This window comes from Haliotis cracherodii, unplaced genomic scaffold (assembly GCF_022045235.1).
Source record: "Haliotis cracherodii isolate W230 unplaced genomic scaffold, xgHalCrac1.p SCAF_5, whole genome shotgun sequence".
In the NCBI taxonomy this organism is placed as follows: Eukaryota; Metazoa; Mollusca; class Gastropoda; order Lepetellida; family Haliotidae; genus Haliotis; species Haliotis cracherodii.
Window position 1 is genome coordinate 16,422,776 of NW_027266308.1, and position 24,787 is coordinate 16,447,562.

General features: G+C 39.1%; 1 protein-coding gene across 1 annotated transcript in view; it reads left to right on the plus strand.

Annotated features, from left to right (window-relative positions):
* The window catches only part of LOC139443162 (legumain-like), a 43,493-nt gene extending 41,006 nt beyond the window's left edge, over nucleotides 1-2,487 (plus strand). The window contains exons 11-13 of the mRNA XM_071224121.1: nucleotides 124-240; nucleotides 630-803; nucleotides 1,433-2,487. Coding sequence (XP_071080222.1) covers nucleotides 124-240; nucleotides 630-803; nucleotides 1,433-1,549 — 408 coding nt within the window. The 3' untranslated portion in view covers nucleotides 1,550-2,487. The remainder of the gene's footprint in view (nucleotides 1-123; nucleotides 241-629; nucleotides 804-1,432) is intronic.
* The last annotated feature ends 22,300 nt before the right edge of the window (nucleotides 2,488-24,787 follow it).

Genomic DNA, 24,787 nt, shown 5'->3' on the forward strand with positions numbered 1-24,787 from the left:
AAGTATATAACTGTGTGCCTTGGTGTTAATGTGTGTATATCATTCCAAGTATATAACTGTGTGCCTTGGTGTTAACGTGTGTATATCATTCCAAGTATATAACTGTGTGTCTTGGTGTTGCAGCTGGATGCAGTGCCATCAGAGGATGTTGAGATGAACATTCTGCAGCTGAAGGTCCAACTGGCGGAGTCTGATTGGGAGCGGGAGCTGGTCAACCAGAAGCTTGAGGATCTCAAAATTGTACGTAGAGATAAGTCATGAAAGTATTACAGACCCCAGCCTCCGGGCCAATGAATGTATTAGATGGTCACTGTTAATCCATGATCCTCTCAATGAATGTATCAGATGGTCACTGTTAATCCCTGATCCTCTCAATGACTGTATCAGATGGTAACTTTTAATCCCTGTTCCTTTCAATGAATGTATCAGATGGTCACTGTTAATCCCTGATCCTCTCAATGAATGTATCAGATGGTCTATGTTAATCCCTGATCCTCTCAATGAATGTATCAGATGGTAACTTATAATCCCTGATCCTCTCAATGAATGTATCAGATGGTAACTGTTAATCCCTGAACCTCTCAATGAATGTATCAGATGGTCACTGTATATACCCTTCATGTACACAGACCCGCAGGAGGACAGAAGAGACATTCAAGCATATCATGGCCCTGTCTGTGAACAACAACAAGGACCTGGTGTATGACCTGATGACAGAGCGACTCCCCCTGCTCGCACATGACTGCTACAAACCAGTGACAGAGTACCTGAGGACCAACTGCCCGGGTCTTAACCTTGTTAAGGTGGGTCCATCTATGAAATAATGCCTTAGGCTAAGAAATACATGGCTCTCAGACAATCTCCTTTTTTTCTTCTTGTAAAATTACACAGCCTTGTGATTTTAATGATTTAATTCAATAATGTATGTGTCAGTTTTCTTTAGAGAGAATATTGAAAAGAGTATTTAGTATTGTAGTTGATTTAATCTGGAACAGACAAACCAATGATTGATATCATGAACAACTTTGTACTTTGTTGGTACAATAACATGCAATCAGTTCTTAACCAGAAGCCCCACAGGGATATATGATTAGGAAACTATTGTGCCTCTATGAAACAGATAATGGGTGAGTGAGTGAATGGGTTCGAAAGGTGTTTTGAACGGTATGCCATGTTATATCAACATTACAGCATAATGTGTGAAGAAAGCCCTAAGAGACACCTGGGATTTGACTCCTTGACCAGTGTATACTTGAGATGTCATAATTGGGGAAGTACCCACTGCTGATGCAGTTGTTGAAGCCATATTGATCCACTGGCCACAGTCTAGAATGGCGGTTCAGTCAGATACACAACATTATTCATTTGATCAATCAAGCTATAACTGCTATACCTTAAAAGTACCATTTATTTCTCTTTTCATTCTATCCAGAATGACTATGCCCTGCGACATCTGTACACATTTGTCAATCTCTGTGAGCACCAAACACCCCAAGAGGCAATCATGGGAGCCATTGACAAGACTGCAGAAGATACAGATCTTTGTTAAGTATGGGTATTGATAGTTGCCTTCCCTCACCTTGCCTGCTTTTCGAGAGGTCAAGGTTATGACCTTCCATTTTGAAGGTCAAGGTAACATTCCCGCTTGATATGATCACATTCAACCTGAATGCCTTTGTGATACAAGACCGTTATTATGATACAATTAATTCATTATATATGTACTGAAAAAAACGTGTCCAGAACTGATAATTTTGTCAATGAAAGAACAGATTTGGCTCCAAACAAAAATCTAATTTTTTAGCGTATGTATATATATGTATTTATATTTACAGTCATAGCAATATTTTAGTCAAGATTACTTTCATTTTTTGTTCATGTTGTTCATTTAAGTAAGTTTGACATATTTACAGGTCTCTATTTTAAAATGTAAAAATTGAAACATGTACTTTATTCTTATATTTTACATGTACTTAAGAAATGCAGCATTCATAAACATAAGAATTGTCATGGCATTTTGCAGGACATAATATATTTGCAAACATTCCTTACATAATAGAGCATTTAATTGCTGTATCGTCTGTGATGGAATCAACACTGTATGTTTTGCTTTCTACAGAAGCTCAAGCACATATCTGAATCAAAATGCTGCATATGTGATTGTTGTGTGATGTGTTCATCTTTGTTGATTGTATTTAGGAAAAGACTGTACACACATGAGAAAGTTGATTCGTCCTGTTTTATATGACACACACTTAATCTTTATATGATGGCTTTAAAGTGTCACAGTGGAAATGTTCTGAAAAGAATTTGAGTATATTTTTACATTTTTCTTCTAATAACAATACTAAAGAGTATTAAAAGTTCAACACTTTGTCTTTAAATGAAACTTATTGAACTTGTTTGTATTTAACTTTTCAATTTAGAACTAAACACATTCTTTGAAAGTAGTGTGATATATTACGTTTTGTACAGAAGATATCTAATATTTGAATATATCTTATGGCAAAGTGATTTCAGAATAAATTGTCAATCTTATGTTTTGTTTGTCATTGTTGGAGAAGAAACAGTGAAGAGAATGAACGTTCAGTCAGCAATATTCCAGCTATTTCACTGCTGAATGTAAATCCAGTGACTGAAAGCATGAGCAATGATTCATGTTGTGCCAGACAAACCAGTGACTGAAAGCACGAGCAATGATTCATGTTGTGCCAGTCAAACCAATGACTGAAAGCACGAGCAATGATTCATGTTGTGCCAGACAAACCAGTGACTGAAAGCACGAGCAATGATTCATGTTGTGCCAGACAAACCAATGACTGAAAGCACGAGCAATGATTCATGTTGTGCCAGACAAACCAATGACTGAAAGCACGAGCAATGATTCATGTTGTGCCAGACAAACCAATGACTGAAAGCACGAGCAATGATTCATGTTGTGCCAGACAAACCAGTCACTGAAAGCACGAGCAATGATTCATGTTGTGCCAGACAAACCAGTGACTGAAAGCACGAGCAATGATTCATGTTGTGCCAGACAAACCAGTGACTGAAAGCCTGAGCAATGACTCAGGTCATGTCTCAGACCAGAAAGTGACTGAAAGCACAAACGATGACTAATCTTCTATCAGACAAACCAGTGACTGAAAGCACGAGCAATGACTTGTCATGTGCCAGACAAACCAGTGACTGAAAGCCTGAGCAATGACTCATGGCATGTGCCAGACAAACCAGTGATTGTGTGAAGTAACAATGACTCATGTCATGTGCCAGACAAGAAAGTGACTGAAAGCACAAACAATGACTAATCTAAATCTTCTATCAGACAAACCAGTGACTGAAAGCACGAGCAATGACTCATATTGTAACAGACAAACCAGTGCCTGAAAGCACGAGCAATGACTCATATTGTAACAGACAAACCAGTGCCTGAAAGCATGACCAATGACTCTTGCTGTACCACACAAACCAGTGACTGAAAGCATGACCAATGACTCATGCTGTACCACACAAACCAGTAACAAAGTATGGCCAATGACTCATGTTGTACCACACAAACCAGTGACTGAAAGCATGACCAATGACTCATGCTGTACCACACAAACCAGTGACAGAAAGCACGAGCAATGACTCTTGCTGTACCACACAAACCAGTGACTGAAAGCATGACCAATGACTCATGCTGTACCACACAAACCAGTAACAAAGTATGGCCAATGACTCATGTTGTACCACACAAACCAGTGACTGAAAGCATGACCAATGACTCATGCTGTACCACACAAACCAGTGACTGAAAGCACGAGCAATGACTGTTGTCATGTGCCAGGCAAACCAGTGCCTGAAAGCCATAGCAATGGCTCATGTTGTGCCAGACAAGAATGTAACTGAAAGCACGAGCAATAACTGTTGTCATGTGCCAGGCAAACCAGGGCCTGAAAGCAAGAGCCCTGCCCCTCAGCCCCTTGGGGGGTGATCAACCCTTCCATTTGTACAATTTTTAATCCTCACCATTGGAGAATGCTTCCAACCAAATATGGTTGATATCTATCTCTTAGTCCCAGAGAAGAAGTCGTTTAAAGCAATATAGCCAAATTACTACCCCTATTTGGCCCTGCCCCTCAGATACTTGGGGGGGGGTGATCATCCCTTCCATTTGTACAATTTTGACTTCTTACCACCTGAGAATGCCTCCAACCATATATGTTTGATATCTATCTCTTAGTTCCAGAGAAGAAGTCGTTTAATGCAATATAGCCAAATCACTGCTATTTGGGCCCACCCCTCAGCCCCTTGGGGGGTCAGCCCACCATTTGTACAATTTTGAATCTTCGCCACATGGGGATGCTTCCAGTCAAATTTCGTTTATTTCCAAGTAGTGGTTCAAAAGAAGAAGTTGTTTAAAAAAATTGTTGACATACCGACGACGGACCCCACAGTATGGCATAAGCTCACCTTGGTGAGCTAATAGTTGTGTCAGGATGACAAACACCAGACAAGCAGGCCATGTTGTTGGTATTCAAAAAGTATTTTGTTTTATTTCGTATATTTGTCTTGTCTGGAAAAATAGTCTATGCTATATTACAACCAGTTTGTTTAAAGACATGCAGACATGAATCATACGTTTCGAGGTGATCAATGTTACCTGGGTGCAACTGGACCAAACAAGTTATTTGCACCAGCCTTCATGTAACTGGACAGTGAAACCTGTGAACATGGTATACAAAGAATAAAAATCTTCGTAAGAATAAACACAACACATGACACCACAGAACTGAATGTACAAATTGTAAAATAAAACACTGGGACAACCACATAACTTAATCCAAGTCCCATTGCTACATATGCCAGGTGTCATTAAGTTTTAGTTTCCTTGGCTTCTAAGAAGAAAGTTCTTAAAGTTAAACAAATCACAATTGGAACCTACAAAAATACCTATGCAAATGAAGGTTAAAAAGGGTAATAAACATCCATCAACTTCTTCATGACAACATTGCTAAGATTATCTAGGATAAACAAAAATATGCCTCACTACGAACCGTTTGAATGGGCCTGAAACTGATCAGAATTTATTTTTAGGGAATTAAATACTGGTAAAGGTCATCATAAATGGATTAACAAAATTATGCAGAAATAAGTAACAAATGTTTAGATACACCAAATGATATGAATATTTAATAATGGTTGACAAATGAGGAAAAAAAAGGGAATTGTTTATGACCACTTAAAAGAATGGTGCTTGGTCCAGGCAGGCAAGAGGTTGATAGCACTAACAACTATCCATGTAATTGGGGTGTAATGTCAACAAATCAGCCACGTCACACAAAACTGACATTCCATATAGATGCCCTTTGGGAATGTTAAGAATCAAATTCTGTGAGTACGTTTTTGAGACTGAATTACTTGGATCATGTCCGCAACAATGCAAACAGTGTTAGTATACCTGTAATCTAGATACAAGGGTGCATGCAAAGGGTATGACCATGGCATGATAATCTGAATCTGAAATCTGAAAAGAACATTGTTTGGGTGCATGATAACACTTTTATAACCAATCATAGCTTCACTTCCAAAAAGATTCATAGGAAACATTGCAAGTACAAGGTTATTACAATTACTGGTACATTATATTATTAGGACACAAAAAGGTGAAAGATGATGGCATGACCAAATGGAACATATGATTGAAACAGCACATTGGAGATTGCAATATAGTATTACAGCCTGTTAAATGAATAACACCATGCTACATGAGTACCTGGCCAAAATAACATTCAATATGGCTGCAATGTCGTCACCTCATATAATCAGTTTACCAGACTCAACCTAATTGAGGCCAGATGTGCCCATTGTATTGGTGCCATTAAACTGACTCATGTAACAGAGCTCCAGATAACTTTTTGAGCAATTCAGTTTTTACTCTACGGTTTCTATTTTAATTGGGTTATTACATTTTTCATTGGGTAACCAATATTTTTTCACTCATATATTCATCACTCTATTGGGTCTTTCCCAAAAGTAGTGAACATTTTAAGATTTCAAAAAAATGAAATAATGTTCTAAATACATAGGTTTGACTCAGAAATTAAATTAGCTTGTAATTGTGTTTCAGAAATTAGGTCCTTTATATGCATGCTGAAAAAGTTTTATTTGGCATTTACGCAAGCTGTTTTAATACATTTGATTTTTTCATTTAATGCATGCGTTTCTGTACACAAGTTAATTGAAAGTAATTGGGTCTTACATAATTTTGGGGAGTATTTTACACAAATACGCTGCTTATCTGTAGCTCTGATGTAATAATTTTTCCCTTCATTACCTCTCGGCTGTCCCCTCACATGACTGACAGAAATACTGTTCGAACATAGGTGTTAAAATGGCTCTGTAGATCCCTTTAATTTTTTTCCGGAATATATTGTTACATCAAAAAGGCAATACAAGGGTATAGAAAATAAGCAAAAGAAACAAAACTATTTATCTACAGAACAGACTTTCTCACAGCATCTTGACCAAATAAAAGGATGGCAGTATATGCAAGAAGACAAATTCACCATTATCCCCTAAATATTAAATACTTCCCATGGAAACAAAATATGTTTAAAAAATCCCAAATTATCAAAAGGCACCAGTTCAACAATAGACCTATCTATGTGCCATCCTTGTTAAGGAAATATTGTAAGTTTTTTGGAATCTGCCCAGAAAGGAGCACTACCCTCATTTTCAGTATGAGTCAAAGTTGTGGCATCTCAAAATATTAATTTTTTAAAAATCCTAAACTATCAAAAAGCACCAGTTCACTACTATACCAATCTGTGTGTCAAGTTTGGTAAAGAAATATTGTAGGTTTTTAAGGTCTGTCCCAAGAACGAACACTGCCCTCCTTTTTCAGTCAAAGTTGTTGCCATGGAAAATAAAAAGATACATTTTACAAAAATCAAAAACTATCAACAGGCACCAGGTCACCAGTAGGCCTATCCATGTACCAGGATTGGTGAAGAAAACAGTAAACATTTTTTCAAAATCTTACACAGAAGGATGAATGCAAGGACTGGCCATGTCCATTTTAATACCCCTGCAAAACATGTTGTGGGGGATAATAATTGGAAATGAAATGAGTCAAAAGAACAAAGTCATCATGACTGCTGCAGTAGCACATGAAGACAAAATGTTGCAGTTCCAAATATAAGAATAACTTGCAAAATATGACCCTGTTGTTTGGTTTACCAAATAATTACTGTATATCAAATTTCATTATGTAAATGCAGAAGTGGCTTTCTAAAGGGTGAAAAGTATGTTCAATATGGTTGCCATGTCTAGAGAGCTTGAAGTTGTATTGGCATCATGTTAGTGGGATCAAATACACAAAATCTCAGCTTATTGAAAATATAATTTTCAGAGAAGATATTGAAAACACAAACAAACTTCATAAAATGAGGTATGTGAAAGTTAAAGGCCATAGAAGGCACAGGTGATACAGGCATCCAAGAAGCCACCTCAATTTTCTGGGCAGAGTTGCATCCCTGTCTGTATCACAGTCCTTGAAACATATTATTTTCCTTTCCGCCCAGCCCATCTCACTGGGTCTACTTTTACATTAAAATGTACTTATTTGTTTCTATCAATATTATACATTTATACAGACTAAGCTGCATCTATGACAATGGGTTCAAATCACAGAATTGCCCTGATTATTTTCTTTGGTTTGTCAGCACCATTTCCCCACTGGTGGGTTTCACCAAGTGGTAAATATCTAAGATGTTCCTTCCAGATCAAGCAAAACATGCACCATAAATGTAAACCCCATAACATGTATCAAGTTTCATAATGCCACATCAGAAATGGCTGTGTAACACGCAAAAGTGATATTTTGCAAATGGACTCAAGTTTTAGAAACATCATTGCTGAGATTTCAGTTTCATAGGCCTTGTAGATTCAGAGGAGGTTTTGAAAGCGGAGAAGTTAGCAATGGACAGATGACAGATAATGCACCATGACATAAGCTCATTTGACTTCAAATTGGATATTCCTGTATTCATGATAGCCTGTAGTGTGATTACAGTATACCAACTCACACCTCATAAATTAATAAATGGCCTAAGGTATGAGGGAAAGTAATACTTTCAAAATTGCCATAATCAGGTCAGTAAGTTTGCATAGTGAATGGTTGAGTTGGCTTAATGCAACTGAGAACAGTGTGTCAGCTGATGATCCAGTGAGGAAAGACTATAATGAGGTACCGATAATACTACAAATGTGGTATTTCATATCATGACATCCATGATTAAATTTGATGTTCAATTTCTTTATTCAACGTACTGAGGAGGCCACAGGCCTATAGTACAATCATGATTACAGGAGCAATTGGTACAATCATATAATTTCCAAACTTGATTTTCTTTGTATAAAAGCATGATATACGTACATAGAAAGATTTCTTATGGTTTCAATGTCGATAGTGGTCAGTAATAGTTTAAACTTAAATGTACAATGGTTTATATAAAAATATTTTGGTAAATATACTTTTCTTAGTTCATATAATGCGGACATACTAGTAAAAAGTGATACTCGTCCTCAATTAATCCTAGGTCACATAGTGGACAGAGTCTATTTTCTCTCGGAATATTTTGATATCTACCCTTTTCAATTAAAAGATTGTGTGATGAACATCGGAGTCTTGCAAGTGCTACCCTATATTTTCTAAGACTAACCATGAAAAGGTATTGCTCTGTAATGATATATGACTTGAAACTGCTATATAACAAGGACTTTGGTGAACGCATTAGAGTTGCATTCCATGACTGAAAATATAAATCTTTTAATCTTTGTGTTATAGCATTTATGAACAACTTCGGATAAGCAATATGTTCTAATTTAAAAACGTAACCAAAACCACAATTATTCAGCAGGTGCCTTAAGTCGGTTACCCAATTTGTTTTGCCATTGCTATCATACAAACACATCATATTGTAACATTTCTTAGGGAATCTTGATGAGGGCATATTAAGAAGTCTTATCCAATATTTTATTATTTTCAGACGTGCTTCTATACACAAAGGGACTCGTCCACATTCACCATAAACCATCATGTTTGGGGTATTCATTTTAACTCCTAAATATTTCTTACAAGCATATAAATGAACTTTTTCCAGAGCATCTATTTGTGTAAATCCCCAAATTTCTTCCCCATATAAAAGAATGGGTTAAATTTTAGTGTCAAATATTTTGAAATATATTCTATAGTTTACAAGCACCAACATTTTTTAAATTTGATGTATGATGATTCCTCTTTTGTTATCAGTGACTTTATCATGGTGGCACTGCATAAAGATAAATGTACACAGCACCTGTGCTTAGCTTGTGCTAAATCTATACAACAGTAAATAAGTCTTTGTATAACAATGAAGCCAGCATAAATTAGAATACAACATACCTGATTGGCTAACAAGGGTTGCACCTCAAATGTCCTGAATGTGGCAGCACTATTATTTTATAGTTTTAAGTACAAAGTCTAGGGGGATTTTGTTAAGAATTATTATTAATTATAAAGTACAGAAGGTACTTGGTAAGAAATGATATAATGTGGAAAACAGGAGATACTCTTCTGATAAATTATTTATAAAAATGATTAAATATTTTACATAATTGTGAGATATTCCGAAGGTACAACTTAAATAATGTGATTTCCTTTTTGAAAACCATTAATTTAGTTACATTACTACTTTGTCTAATTTATTATATTTTGTTATTTCAGGTGGAAAACAGACTTCAGACAAAATACAGCAAGTTCGTGTTAGTGGTATCATGGTGATATTTTTTACTTTCTAAAAAATTTTTAGTGTTTAACAACTTTTTAGTCTTAAAGAATTTTAGTTGCTGGATGTCAACATTTATATGAGATGTCATGATTACATATTGGATATGAGGATGAATACCATTCAGAATAATGACATTTAATTTTTATGTTTTATTTTTGTATATTATTTTAAGAACAGGCAAAAATCAATGACAATTTTAGAGAATATATTTTTTTGTACTTTTGTTTCAGTTACCGGTAACTGAGATGCACTGATAATGCCGATATGGCCGAAGATCCAACAATCTTTAATTTCTCTCCGCATGTGTAGGATGTTCTCTTCGACGCCATGATTAAGAATGATGAGGAACTTACTTACTTACTTACTTACTTACTTTGGAGATTTAACGTGCGCTTTCCGACTGATGCGTATTTCGCACACGGGCCCGGCCAGGCCATTTAATGTGTTTCCGAGAGGGGCGAGGGTGGTCTGTGCAACCCAAGAGGGGGCTTTAGGGGTTGCTTATATAGAATTTGGGAATTTTGAGATTTGGAATAGATGCCGATGGGGTTGGGGAGGAGAACTAAGGGAGCTGGGTATGGTGGATGTTTGTTTGTTTATGTGATTTTGATTTGGTAGGTTATTATGGTTTTAGATGCGTTTTATTAGTTCCGTTTTGATTAAGAATACGCCTAAGGCCTTGAAGTTTTCTAGTTTATTTTGTGGGTTTAGTATTGCTTCTAGAGTGAGAGCCTTGTTTAGATTGAGGGTGGTTTGTAATGCGGTTCGATGTGTTAGGTAGTGTGTGCAGTGGATGAGTGCGTGTTCTGGGGTTTCTGGTTGTTTGCAGTGTGGGCAGTTACCTGTAGTGTGTTTTTTAAGTTTTTTTAGGTGGTTATTTAGGTTGGTGTGTCCTGTTTGGAGTTTAGTGATTACTCTGTGGATTTTTTTTGATGGATGGAGAATTTTTGGTTTGGTTAGTGGTTTGCTGAGCACTCTTTTGATTTGGCTATTTGAGTTTAGATATAGGTTATGCCATTTTTTGTGATTTTTTGTTTGTTTACACTTTTAATTTCTGATTTTGAGATGGGTAAGTTTAAGCTTATTTCTGGGATTTTGAGTGATAGTTTAGCTGCTTTATCGGCGTTTTCATTACCGTATATTCCTACGTGGGCGGGTATCCACAAGAAGGTTATTTGTTTGCCTGCTTTTGTTAGGTCGTTGGAGCTTTTAAGTATTTGATTTATTAATTTAGGTCGGTTTTTGGTATTTTTGTTTTGGAGGGCTTGTAGTCCACTTAGGGAGTCAGTAAGTATTAGGATTTTTTGGTTGTTTTTGGATTCTTGATTGTGGAGGGCTGAGGCCATGCCCATTAGTTCGGCCGTGAATATTGATTGGTTATTTGGGAGTCGGAAGGATTGTGTGGTTTTAGTTGGTTGTGTGGTATGGACTCCGAAACCCGTGTGTTTGGAGGTCGGATCTGAGGATCCGTCCGTGTAAATGTGACACCAATTTGGCCAATTTTTGTGTATGTATGCTAGTGTGGTAGTTTTAGCTATGTTTGGGTCGGTTTGTTTATTTATTTGGCTAGCTAGTGTTGTGTCTATTTTGGGTATTTTAAGTTTAGGGGTGAAGATATTTGATTGTTTGCAGTTTTGTTTAAGATTTTTAATTTGGTGTTCATTTAGGTAGTTTGTTATTCTTTGGGATATTGGGGTAAGTAAGGGGTGTTTACGAGCTAGAGCTTGGTTTTTGGGGCTGATGTTTTGGTTTATTAAGTTTTGGATGAGAGGGTTTGATTGGGACGCGGCCCAGAAATTTAAGCTTAGCTGTTCCCTGCGTAGACTTAGTGGCATTTCTCCTGTTAAGGCCTGAAGTGAGGTGTAGGAGGTGCCATGTTGGGTGCGTGTAATGAGTTTGAGAGCCTGATATTGTATTGAGTCAAGTTTTTAGATAGAGAGTTGTTTAGGGTGTTGTATATGGCGCAGCCGTAGTCTAGTTTTGATCTAATTAGGGATATGTAGAGAGAGAGGAGAGTATCTTTGGAGGCTCCCCAGTTAGAGCCAGTTAGGCATCTTAGGGTGTTTAGGTCTTTACTGCATTTAGTTGTTAGGTTTTGGATGTGAGCATCCCAGGTGAGATGTTCATCGAAAATAAGTCCTAAGAATTTGGTTTGTTTTTGAAATTTGATTGTTTGATTGTTTAGCTGGAGGATTGGGGAGGCGGGTTTCATGTTTTTATGTTTGAATACTATTCCTGTTGTTTTTTCTGTGTTAAGGGAGAAGCCCCATTTGTCAGCCCATTGTTGTATTTTATTAAGAGATTTTTGGAGTAGATTTTTGGCCATTTTCATGCTTTTAGTGCGGATCCAGATGGCTCCATCATCCGCGAATTTTGATGTGTTTACTTTAGGGGATAGACCCTCGAATAGATCGTTTATCATTATATTGAAGAGGGTGGGGCTGAGGATACTGCCCTGTGGAGTGCCATTTTCTAGGGGATATTGGTCCGATAGAGTTTGGTCTATACCCACGGTTATTTTACGATTGTTTAAGAAGTCCTGGATGTAGTATAACCAGGGTATTGAGGCAAAGGATTTTGAGACAGATTCTTGGGACGAGGTGAAATCTGCTTTCCTAGCTAGGTACAAGCAAAACTCTGTTAAGATTTATGATAGATTGGATAAGCTATATCTTAGAAAACAGAAGGATTGTGAGAACTTTGAGGACTTCCTGCAAGACCTTGAGCATGAGGCAAGGAGCCTTGAACGTTTAGATGACAATTTTGTTAAGGATGCTGTGATCAGGAACTCTAGGCCTCAGGTAAAACAATTCATCTTGACTAGGCCCCATGTTACAAAGGATCAGGTTCTTGAGAGTGCGAGAATGGCAGATGCTGCTTTTGGTAGTGCTGCTCCCTCGACTGATAAGCTTGTGTCAGTCATAGAGGACTTGAAGGGTCAGATTTCGACCTTAACGGCAGCAGAGAATGCGCAAGACAATAGGGTAATTTCATATGGACAACGGGGTGTTTCCCCAAATAGGGTGACATTCCAGGATGACATTGGGGGACGTGCGGGGTTTCAACGCCAAGGGCGTGGTGGAACACAAACTTTTTACCGTCCTCAGGGACAGAGACAGCTGGTGTCGTACCAGAGGTCAAATTCCATGGACAGGACTGGGCGCTATGGACAGGAGGAGAGGTTCAACTCTAGGAATGGACAGCGGATGTCACAGCAGAGGAAGCCATGCAGAAGTTGTGGTAGGACACATTTTAGTATGTCTGAGTGTTTTGCTAGATCTCTGCAATGTTTTAAATGCGGAAGGGTAGGACATCTAAGCAGATTCTGCTTTTCCCAGCCAAATACGTACCAGGGTAACAGGGGCATTGCTAAATGAGGATTTGAGCCTGCCGCCGATGTAGCAAATATTGATTTTGATAATGTCGATTATAGCGGTGGGCACGATTTTACCATGAGGGGTGATTCGGAACCCAATCACAGTAATGACAGTGATTTGAGCAGTGTTGTTATTTTGACATGTAGTGTGGGTTTATCCCACAGCAGTATTAGGGTCAAAATATCTGGGAAGTCATACAGTGCCCTATGTGACTCAGGTGCGAGTTTGAGCTGTGTAAATTCAAATGTTTTCTCATCTATTGGAGGAGAGAGTAGATTTCCCATAACGAAGCAGGGTGCAAGGACATTGGTGGGTGCAGATGGGAAACCATTAGATGTGTTAGGTGTATCTACAATTCCTCTTACAGTGGGTCAGCTCTGTGTTGTACAGGAATTTCATGTAGTTTCAACTTTATCAGTTGATGTGTTGTTAGGCTTAGATTTCTTGAAAAGCCAGAAGGCTAACATTGATGTTAGCCGCAATAGGTTGACTTTGTGGGATGGACTTACAGAGGCCAAGTTTATTGCCTATTCAGAAAATTCCAACATTGTTACATGTATACGTGATGTGGTGCTACCACCTCACACCGAGACTTTGTTACCTGTCTACGTTCATGACCCGGATATAAAGTTAGGCATTGTGGAGCCACTTGAGTCTGTTGCAGAATCATTGCATGTGTTAGGTGCTAGATGTCTCACTTCACCTGTCAATCAGATAGCTTTGTTTAGGATGATGAACCCTACCAGCTCAGAGATTAAGTTACCTGCGCAAGTAGCAATAGGGGTTATTGAAGAAGTTGATGTTGCCAATGTGTATGGGGAGTTAGGTAATGGGGATGCCACTCATACCTTTGATAATACCACAGGTGACAAACCATTCAACCATGTTGACATTGACAGGACTCAGGGGTTAGGTGTCAAGGATATCCATACACATGTAAATGACGAGGATGATATGACATGTATAGGTTCTGATATACGCACAGGTATACATGGTGGTACCATTGAGTCTTGTTTAGATGTCAGTACACAGGGTGACTTGTTGTCACCGGGTTGCGCACCTGTTGAGAGCCCTTCAGTGCATATTGATGCTGGGGAAGGTGTCAACTTGAGATTGTCTAGTGACATGCTCACTCACACCTTACCTGGAGATGATGACATAGGCAGTGAGATAGGTGTGGTAGGTGTTCATGGGACAGACTTGACAGGTGATGTGTCAGGTGAGCCCATGGATGATAGTAGATGTTACCAGACGGGTATGCACAAAGGTGAGTTAATAATTAATTCATCAGGTGGATTGGAAGTTGGCAATGATGTTTTGCCAGGTCAAATTGATGAGGTTGCTTGCTTACATACTGATGTCACTATAGGTAAGTCCTCAGGTACCACAGGTATGACTATAGGTGAGTCATTAGGTACCACAGGTATGACTATAGGTGAGTCATTAGGTACCACAGGTGTGACTATCGGAGAGTCATCAGGTACCACAGGTGTGACTATAGGAGAGTCATCAGGTGCCACAGGTAAGTATGTAGGTGAGTCATTAGGTACCACAAGTATGAATACAGGTGAGTCATCAGGTACCTCAGGTGTAACAAAAGACGAAGCAAATGGGATGAGTATAGGTGGTATCATAGGTGTAGTGTCACCTGAGCTTAGAGGTGCTTTACCTGAGCCAGATTATGAGAATCTGAGAGCTAAGGCAAGTGAGTTAAAGGTCTCTTTAGCTGATGCTGACATGACTGATGAACAGAAAAAGGAATTTGAATTATTCTTGGGTCTACATAGGGATGTCTTTGCAGTTGACATGTCAGAGATAGGTAGAACACACCTGTTCTCACACAAAATTAATACAGGTGATCACAGCCCAGTATATCAAAGAGCATACCCATGCTCACCTGCGGCCAAAGAAGAGATTGACAGACAGGTGAATCAATTACTTGAGTATGACATGATAACACCTACCTTTTCTCAATGGAGCTCACCTTGCTTGCTCGTTAAGAAGTCTGATAGCACCTTCCGCTTTGTAATTGATTATCGCCGTGTGAATGCATTGACGGTTCCTCAAATTTGGCCTCTACCTGTGATTGACGAGAGTTTGGCTTCGTTAGGTAGTCAGCACGCACAGGTATATAGTTCTCTGGATTTGTTCAAAGGTTTTTGGCAGTTACCTGTTGACGAGGACAGTCAAGACGTCACCAGTTTCACGGTACCGTCAGGTAAAAGTTATAAGTGGCTCGTTATGCCCATGGGCTTGGTTTCAGCACCTAGCTCATTTGCATTTCTCATGTCGAACCTGTTTTCATCTATGTCGTTCAAATTCACGTTGGTGTACTTGGATGACATTTTGGTGTATAGCAAGACGTTTGACGAGCATTTGATACACCTGAAGGCAGTGTTTGACAAGCTAAGGGAGGCTAACTTGAAATTGAAGCCCTCTAAATGCAAATTTGCTGTCAAACAAGTGGGATTCCTTGGACATGTCATTACCAAAGAAGGTATAAAGACTGATCCAGGTAAGATAGAGGCTGTTAAGTCTTTTCCCAGACCTAAGAATGTAGGTGACTTGAGAAGCTACTCAGGGTTGTGTGGGTACTACAGAAAGTTTGTCAAGGACTATGCCCACATTGTAGCTCCATTGAATAAATTACTTGGTAAGGACGTACCATTTATTTGGTCAGAGGATGCTGACAAGGCATTTCAGACCTTGAAGCAGGCACTTGTATCATCTCCTATTCTGGTTTTTCCAGACTTCAACAAACCCTTCATTCTGTACACAGACAGTAGCTCTTTTGCCATAGGATTTGTCCTGGGCCAGAAAGACTCTGAAGGTAGAGAAAGAGTGGTAGCCTATGGTGGCAAGAGCCTGAACAAAACACAAAGACAATACCACATCACATTGAAGGAATGTTTGGCATTGGTCACAGGTGTCAAGCACTTCCACCTCTATCTGGCTCCGAATAAGTTTCAGGTTATTACGGATCATGCCGCTCTGAGATACCTGAAGAGCATCAAAGACCCTACAGGTAAACTGGCAAGGTGGTCATTGATGCTTACTCAGTATGACTATGAGGTGATATACCGTCCAGGTGCAAAACATGGCAATGCAGATGCCTTGAGCCGGCGAGAATATGAACCCTCACCTGCTAATGATTATGATGATATAGAGGATGAGGATTGGATATTGTCACTGTCTGATGATGACAAACACTCACATGCATATGTCAATGGAGTGTCTCAGGTGTCTGTGATAACCCATGTCCAGGAAAAAACTGGTCTGACAGTAGACAAATTGCGCAGCCTACAGTTGGCTGATGAAAAGTTCAAACGTATCATTGATTATCTTGAATCAGATGTGTTGCCAGATGATGATGAGAAGGCACGACGCGTCTTGTTGGAGGCTGATGATTTTATGATGGAGGATGGTATACTCTATCATCTCTATGCTCCAAGGGGGAAAGGCCCTAAGGAACTTCGTTATGTGAAACAACTGGCCGTACCTCAACAATTGTATGACACCATCCTACATGCCTATCATGATGACCTGTTAGCAGCTCACATGGGTGTGGAAAGATGTTATGCCTTTATCAGACAGAGATATTTCTGGTATGGGATGTATGAAAGAGTACGTGCCTGGGTTGCTTCTTGTGTGGATTGTCAGTCAGCAAAGAGACAAATCCACGCAAAACCAGCACCCTTGAAGCCTCTACCGGTGGTAGATGTTTTTCAGAGGTGGCATGTTGACCTTGTAGGTCCATTGAAGGAATCCCCTGACGGATTCAAATACATCATGCTTTGCATTGATGCAGCTTCAAAATGGCCGGAATGCTTTCCTCTGAAAAGCAAGGAGTCTTTTGAAGTGGCGAGAGTATTGTATAATCAAATCATAAGCAGATATTCTTGCCCGCAGAGTATACTCACTGACAGAGGCATGGAGTTTACCTCAAAACTGCTGAATGAAATATGCAGGTTATTGGACATAGGTAGACTGAAGACCAGCCCCTTTCATCCGGAGACAAACAGTCATGCTGAGCGCATGAACAGTGTTATTGGTCAAACACTCCGGATCTATGGTGACAAGGCACAGGAAAACTGGCCGAAGCTGTTACCAAGTATCCTAGCGGGTTACAGGATGAGTCCTGCAGTCAGCTCGACGGGTTTCTCGCCATACTTCATGGTGTTTGGCAGGGAACCTAGGTTACCAATCGACAATGTACTAGAGCCTCGCACGCAAGGTCTTTCAGTACAAACACGTACTGATTTAAGGCAGTTGCTTGGTGATATCGAGATTACCAGAGAGATTGCACGTGAGAATGTACAGATTGCTCAGGAAGCATACAAACAACAGTTTGACAAGAAGTCAGCTGAACCTCCATACCGTGTGGGAGATAGGGTATGGCTTTACTGTTCTAAAGTGCCAAAAGGGTTTAGTAGGAAACTCTACAAGTCGTGGCAAGGACCATTTTATGTGGTATGGAAATATCCATCTCACACATTCCAGTTACGCAGATGTGGTGATGACAAACTGATCAGATCACCCATTCATGCAAATAGACTGAAACCGTATATCAGTCCAGACGCTCGCCCGTTGGCAATACCGTTAGACTTATCTGACGATGAGGAACTAGATCCTGACATGATACCTGACAATGAGGTTGTTGTGTCAGAACAGGAGGCATGTCCTTCCTCAGCTGATGAGTTGACATCAGATGAAGGGGATACTGATGCACATGAAACGGCAGGCGCGGCAAACGAAGATGTCACTGCTGAGGTTGAAACTAGTCCTGAAATGGAGGACAGGCAAATCGAAGCCTTAGAGAAATGTATGTCGGATCGCCGAGGTAAATGGTATAAGGTCCGATATGCCGGTATCTCAAAAAGAGAATGGGTTCTAAGAGAATTCCTCCCATCAGAGGTTGTGGAGGACTTCCACATCAGGAGGACAATGACAGGTAAAGCGAAGCGGAAACACAAAAGTAAACAATAGGGTTGAAGATGATGGAAATAGCAGACGTGTGCTTAGTCACGTATTATGGAGTGTAAGGTTGTTAACACTCCAGTAATGGACGGTAGTTTATACAATAAGTAATTTGTAGTCCCACTGTACTGAGATATGCATAAAATAAAATATGGTTGCTAAGATAGGCTATAGGAGTTGAAAAAGTTGTAGAGGTAACATGCCTACACAGATATGAGATGATGAACAACGTCGTAGAGGTAACATGCCTACGTAAATATGAAATGATAGTAAGTCGTAGAGGTCACATGCCTACGCTGTCACGCCGTGGAGGAGACATGCCCACGTAGTAATAATGTCGACAGGGACGTAGAGGGTTATTTGAATATAAACACATAGATGAGGATATGCCTATGCTGTTTCAAAGCTTGAAAGATCAAGTCTAGAGATGCCTGACAGTCTCTAGTGGTGAGGTAGATATGTTTCTACCTCAAGTTGCTGAGTATATTGAGGACAGTCGAAAGACTAACGATGAATTCACTCGGGACGAAGGACAGAGGGTCGATTTGTCTCGTAGCCTGGGTGAAGACCTATAAATCGGTCGTGGTGTGTAGATGATTGGCCAATCATACCGGTAATATGTTCAGAAAGTTTTGCCTAGTCAGAAGGCTATTGTGTACCTCCTGTTGAGGAGAAGAGATGTGTTGTGAATGATTCAGACAAATGATACAGTATTGCGCAAAGACGGTTGACAAGGATTCAACCATGTGAGTTAGAAAGAAAATACGACTGCTAATTAATGGGACTTAATTGACGCTAGAATTTAAGGTAGTTACATGACAAGGCCTTTAGCTCTATCAATATTCAACTGACCCACAAGTACAACATATTGTTGACACATGAATTGAGACTGTATGAGCATAGCGCTGTGTTCTGCGGTTTCCTTAATGTTGGTAGACATTATTTATGGAAGTTAATATGTTGTATGGTACATTGATGATGATCAATTGGGATTGTTGGATATTGTTTTACAAATAGGAACGCTATGGTTTCATAGGGATAGAACGAAGACAACGACTGAGATCAGATATAGAAATCTGAGAGTTTACTTGGATATTTGTGTTCTACAGGACCCTTCGGCTTCGCACTTAAGGTGATGATGACACTACTGGTGATGTGGAACTCAGTACCATTGGCGACATGCGTTCCGGATATCTATCGTCTTCACTGGGGTACTACCTTCAGTCACATGGGAAGACTCTTAACGTATGAGCAGACGTGGTATCATACCTTTGCTATTGAATTGCCCAAGATCTCTAACTATCCGACTCTGCCTCGAGAAATTTGTCAGAATGCTAGTCTTCTAAGGAATCGCACGTCCTGTGATGAGAACATGAGGGCCGTATTGAATTTTACTTATCGCATACATGACGACACTTTAAACGACTTGGTTGATGGGGTCACTTTGATCAAAAACATTATTCCTCAAGGTCCAATTCCTGGTTCTCAGACTCGCTCCAAGAGAGCATTGCTACCTTTTATTGGTGAATTCTCACATAATTTATTCGGAACCGCCCGTGACAGCGACGTGAACATAATACGACGACATATCAATATCTTATCAAATCGAATGAGAGCGGAAGAAGCAGCTTTTAACGTGTCACAGGATTACATGGGTTCGTACATGTCTAAGGCCAATGACAGAATGGACGGTTTGAAGAAAGGAATAATTGCAAATCATAATGAACTGACCGAACTGATAAATGTAGAGGATGGTAAGATACGATGGTTTCAGGCCATGTATGCACATTGGATACAACTTGTTGCAAAGGAGTTACATTTTGCTACTATGGTTGAAAGGAAGATTAATCGGTTGAGCACAGGATTATATATAAGTTGTTAGAAAATGTACTATCACCCGAGCTGATACCTTTCCGACATTTAAGGCGTGCTCTATCAAAAATAAGAAGAGTATTGAGGGATAAATATCCAAATTTCCATCTGGCTCATAAGGATTTGCCATACTATTACACAGCTACCAAGGTACATTATGTAAGACATGACAGTACTGTTTATGTCACTATGATGTTACCAGTAACATCCAAAGATAGAGAAACACAACTTTATCAAGTTAAGTTATTCCCAGTTCCCCTAAATCACACTTCTGGTGATGCCACAGTGGTTGGTGAGACCATACCATATATTGCCATTTCTACAGTTGACGAGACGTTTTTGGAATTCACAAGTGATCAATATGAACTTTGCACTCAAAATCAAATGCTTATAAAATGCCACAATCTACCAGCTCAAAGATCGTTTCAAAATCCTTCATGCAATTTGGCTTTGTTCCTTAATGATATTGACTTGGTTCATGAAGTTTGTGAAATTGGACTTGTTCCAAATGGTGCAGGTCATTTCATGTTTGAACTGAATTCTGGCGACCTGTTGTTATCTGGAATTTCCAAAATTGTCTACTCTTGTGCAGATAAGACCAAGACGATGAAAGGCTGTAGTTTGTGCGTTATACCATTGTTGTGCAACTGTAGAGTGGATGGAGATGGAATGACCATACCACCTAGACTAACAGGATGTCATGAAGCAACCACAAAAACTAATTTCAAATATCCTCTGAATGTAGGGCTACTGAGACACTACTTTTCGGCAGATGATCTCAGAGCAGAAGTGGAAAATTTCCTAACGGATGAACCTGCTAGCTATGATATTCCAGAATTTCAAGTGGCTAACCATACCTTTTCAAAAATAATGGGTGATGATAAAAAGATAAGAATTAGTCTTCGTAGAGCTGTGAAACTCGCAAAACAAAATAAAATAATTTATACTGATCCAACCGATCCTATTTTTATGAATAACTGGACTCCAGTAGGAGGGACTCAATGGCTATCAGGAACATCATATATGCTTTATGGATGCTTCTTTGGACTCATACTTTTAACTGTCTACATGGGAATTTTATCAAGAAGGCTAAGTGTACTAATTTTGGCTTGTCATCTTGAGAAAGCTTCAGCTTCAGTTCTGAACCGAAACTCAGATAGGCGTTTTAGATGGCTTCCACCAACTCCATCTCCCACAAAGGCTTCAACCGATAATAACCTGGCAAATATAAAAGCAATGTTTGATATTAATATTCTATTCTATGCAGGAGTTTTGGTTATCTTTGCCATAGCAGTGTATATTATCATGAAAAGAATGAGAAATTCTAAGACTTATTTGGAAATAGAATTGGCTTCCAGAACTAAATGTACTCACGTTACCTTGGCCACGATTCCAGTTAGTCCAATATATATTAGAAGCTTAGGAACAAACATGATTCCACAATCGATCTCCATTACAAGACGATTGGTGAAATTTGACATGATTTTGTCATGGGGACCTAACAAACCGAGTTTGGTAAATACCATTACTAATGAACGTATAGAGTTACCCAGGAAGGTATCTCTATCATGGGTTAAGGCAGGTAGACTGACCAGAATGATGGATGAGGATTACATAGCAAGTGTTTCTCTGATACATGGGAACGTACAATATCCTATAGTTGTTAACGAATCAGGTAGACCTTCTGCTCCATTACCTTGCACCACCGCTACTCAAACCGCTGCTGTTAGGGATGTAAAATTAATTTATCCGTCAGTTCCGCAGAGACCAGAGAGCATTGAAATGTCACAGTTTTAGAAATCTAAGTGATCTCAGACATACTAGTGTCCTCTTGTATTAATGTTGATGTTATATTGTATTCAAAAATGTTGATTATACTTACCTGTATGCATAAATATATTGTATACAAATGTGTGTACTTATAAATTGATGACAAAATGTATTGAATTTATGAGAGAAGATATATCTGTTATATGTTACAGGTATAGTGAATAAGGTGCATTGTATTGCATCGCAGGTTTTTGTTGATTGTTTAAAAAGGTATGCTGTATTGGTAGATGCAGATCTATGTTACATACAGAAATATTTGTGAGCGATTTTACTGATAGAAATATGTATGTTGTGGCATGTTTGATGTCTTCAATACTTGTTGATGGATCGTATTCGTCAAAAGGAACATTTGGTAATACCCTACATGCATGCATGTTCAGAAATGTAACATTAAGTTGATGTTGTGTGAAGAAAAAAATGGTAATCTGTTGTATACGGTTTCCAATTGATGTGTTGCTAATGAAGCACGATACAGATACTGTAGCTATTTGCTTTGAAATAGTTAAAGTGACACCTAAACAAAAAAAAAAAGAATGTTCTCAACGTATATAATGTTATTCCGTAGTCTACATACTGGCAAGTTATGCAATAACCTAATCAGTCTGATTGCAAATGTAAATAGAACTGCTTGGCCGCAATCAGACTATACGCTTTAACGTGCCATGATAGTTCACGGGGGTTTGGTGTGGCTAGCTCGTACCCCGAAGTATAGTGCAATTTGTGATATCGTTTGCGATTCAAATTATCTCTATAGAATATACTGCATACAATAACGCATATTTTGCTTATCGCTTATCACGCACTTGCTTGGCTAGTCACCGGTCGTTGACCACAGGGGTACACCTCCAATAGTTAGACGTCTGTGTAAGATATTGTTGTGTCTTACTATATATCTCAGTATTGTGAGTAATTATATTGTATTTAGTTATCATCAATTACCTATAGACTGAAAATGAATAGGAATAGGGTTAAGGGTGCTTTCAAAAATTCTATCAATCATGGTGAAACTGTCACCATTACGCAGGAGCAGGTGAGGACATGGGCTGGATGGTCCTTGTTCTTCGCACAAATGTTGACATTATACTGTGAAGTTGACATGCCTGAAGTACTTTATTTAGAGGTACCGGAACTGATAACTCCATATATTCATAAGGAGATTTTGGCAATCTTCGTTTATGATTTGAAGGAGCCTATTTTTGACCACCGGTTGCCAATCGCCACCACTATGAAAAATAGAGGGTACCGAAAATTTCAAATTCGACCCATAACCATGGTTATATATGGGATGTATTTCGGCTTCTTTGACATAGTTAAGTTGGGATTAGTCGGCATGTTGACACCGTCTAATGTAGGAGATTCTCTTATGATTTGTTATACTTCACCCTATCGAAGAAATTTGATGCCCTTCTTCTATGCTTACTTGCGAGGAGCTGGGTATACTACAGATCAAGTAAATAAATTTTGTGTATTTGGGGATGGAGGTAATTTAAACATCCAACTTAGGTTGCGGTGGACACCACTTGCCCACACTGATCATTTCCCTTTCCACAATACCTGGAAAAGGTGTGGATATTGCCTGGAGGACTTGCTTGATGTGGACCGTTATGCAAGTAAGGGCTACGAAGTGCAGCATTGTGCGTGGTGTAAACGCATGTACCATGCAACATGTGCCATGCATGTGTTGATTATTTCGAAAAAGGTTAAGTTTGAGCTAAGGGATAGTATTGCTGGCACATTAGGCAGGATGACAGAACAGGACAATGGACATTTGTTCGTTGATAGCAATAATACACTTCGGTGTGAAGTATGTCAGGTCAGGATGGATGCTAACATACGAGGGGATATATCAGATTCTCTGGTACTACCCTATTTTGAGGCCCAAAGAAGGTCCGGGACTACCACCAGCTATGCTTGTGAGGTGGTCCGCAGTTTATTTCCAGATGGCATGGCATTTGGAATGATAGGGAATGAGTTTCAATTCCTCATTCCAGAACTCCAGATGGACGATCCTTTCGAACATCTGGACTTTTACGCAACCATATCCGAATATGAGTTAGAATTTCCTGACGCTTCGGAAAGTCAAACTTTTCACTGTCAGACTTGTAGGGATGAGCAGCCTCATTCTACAAGATGGTGGAGAGCCGCTTTCCTAGTCAATTTTTCTCATTTAATGGTACATCACTGGCCTTTTTCAGACCAGTTCATTCGAGGGGGATTTTTCCCAATAAGACCAAGTCCACCTCCTGTTATAGTCCCTGATGTAATAGACAGTGACAGTGACAGCGAAAGTGACGCTTCGTCAGACTCAGGTCTACATTTTAGAGCTAACCCTGACGACTTGGACTGGTTAATTTAGGGAGGAATAAGGATATTGATGATAAGTTGTTAGTTGGTGTTGTACAATTATTGTGATTTTTCTGTGCCTGAAGGAAAATGCTCATATGTCTTTACATATAAGATCGAAATGTTAAGAAAATGTTTTTATTACCAATCTGCATCTACTGAAAAAGTAAATTTTACAAAGAAGAATTGTTTGATTATGCCTTTATAGGTCTTGGCATGTTATTATTCTCAGATAGGTACAACCCAAGACAGATCCTATCTGAGACATTACCCTGTGAAAAATATTTCATTGTATTGATTTTTCTGGTCCTCAGATGCATACACACACAAGTTGTTACATCTTGATATTGTACTATTGTATTTACATCTTATATTTTATTATCATTGGTCAATCGCATGGGACATGCTCTACAACGGGAAGGGCATGTATAACCAGGGTATTTTGGAAAAAGGGTTTTTAATATTTACTTAAAATGTAGTTTACTAAATTGAGCTTTTGGGTAGAATATGGATGCATATGAGAGAAGTGACCGTACGGGGTGAGGGCATAACCCCCAGGGCATATGATTATTT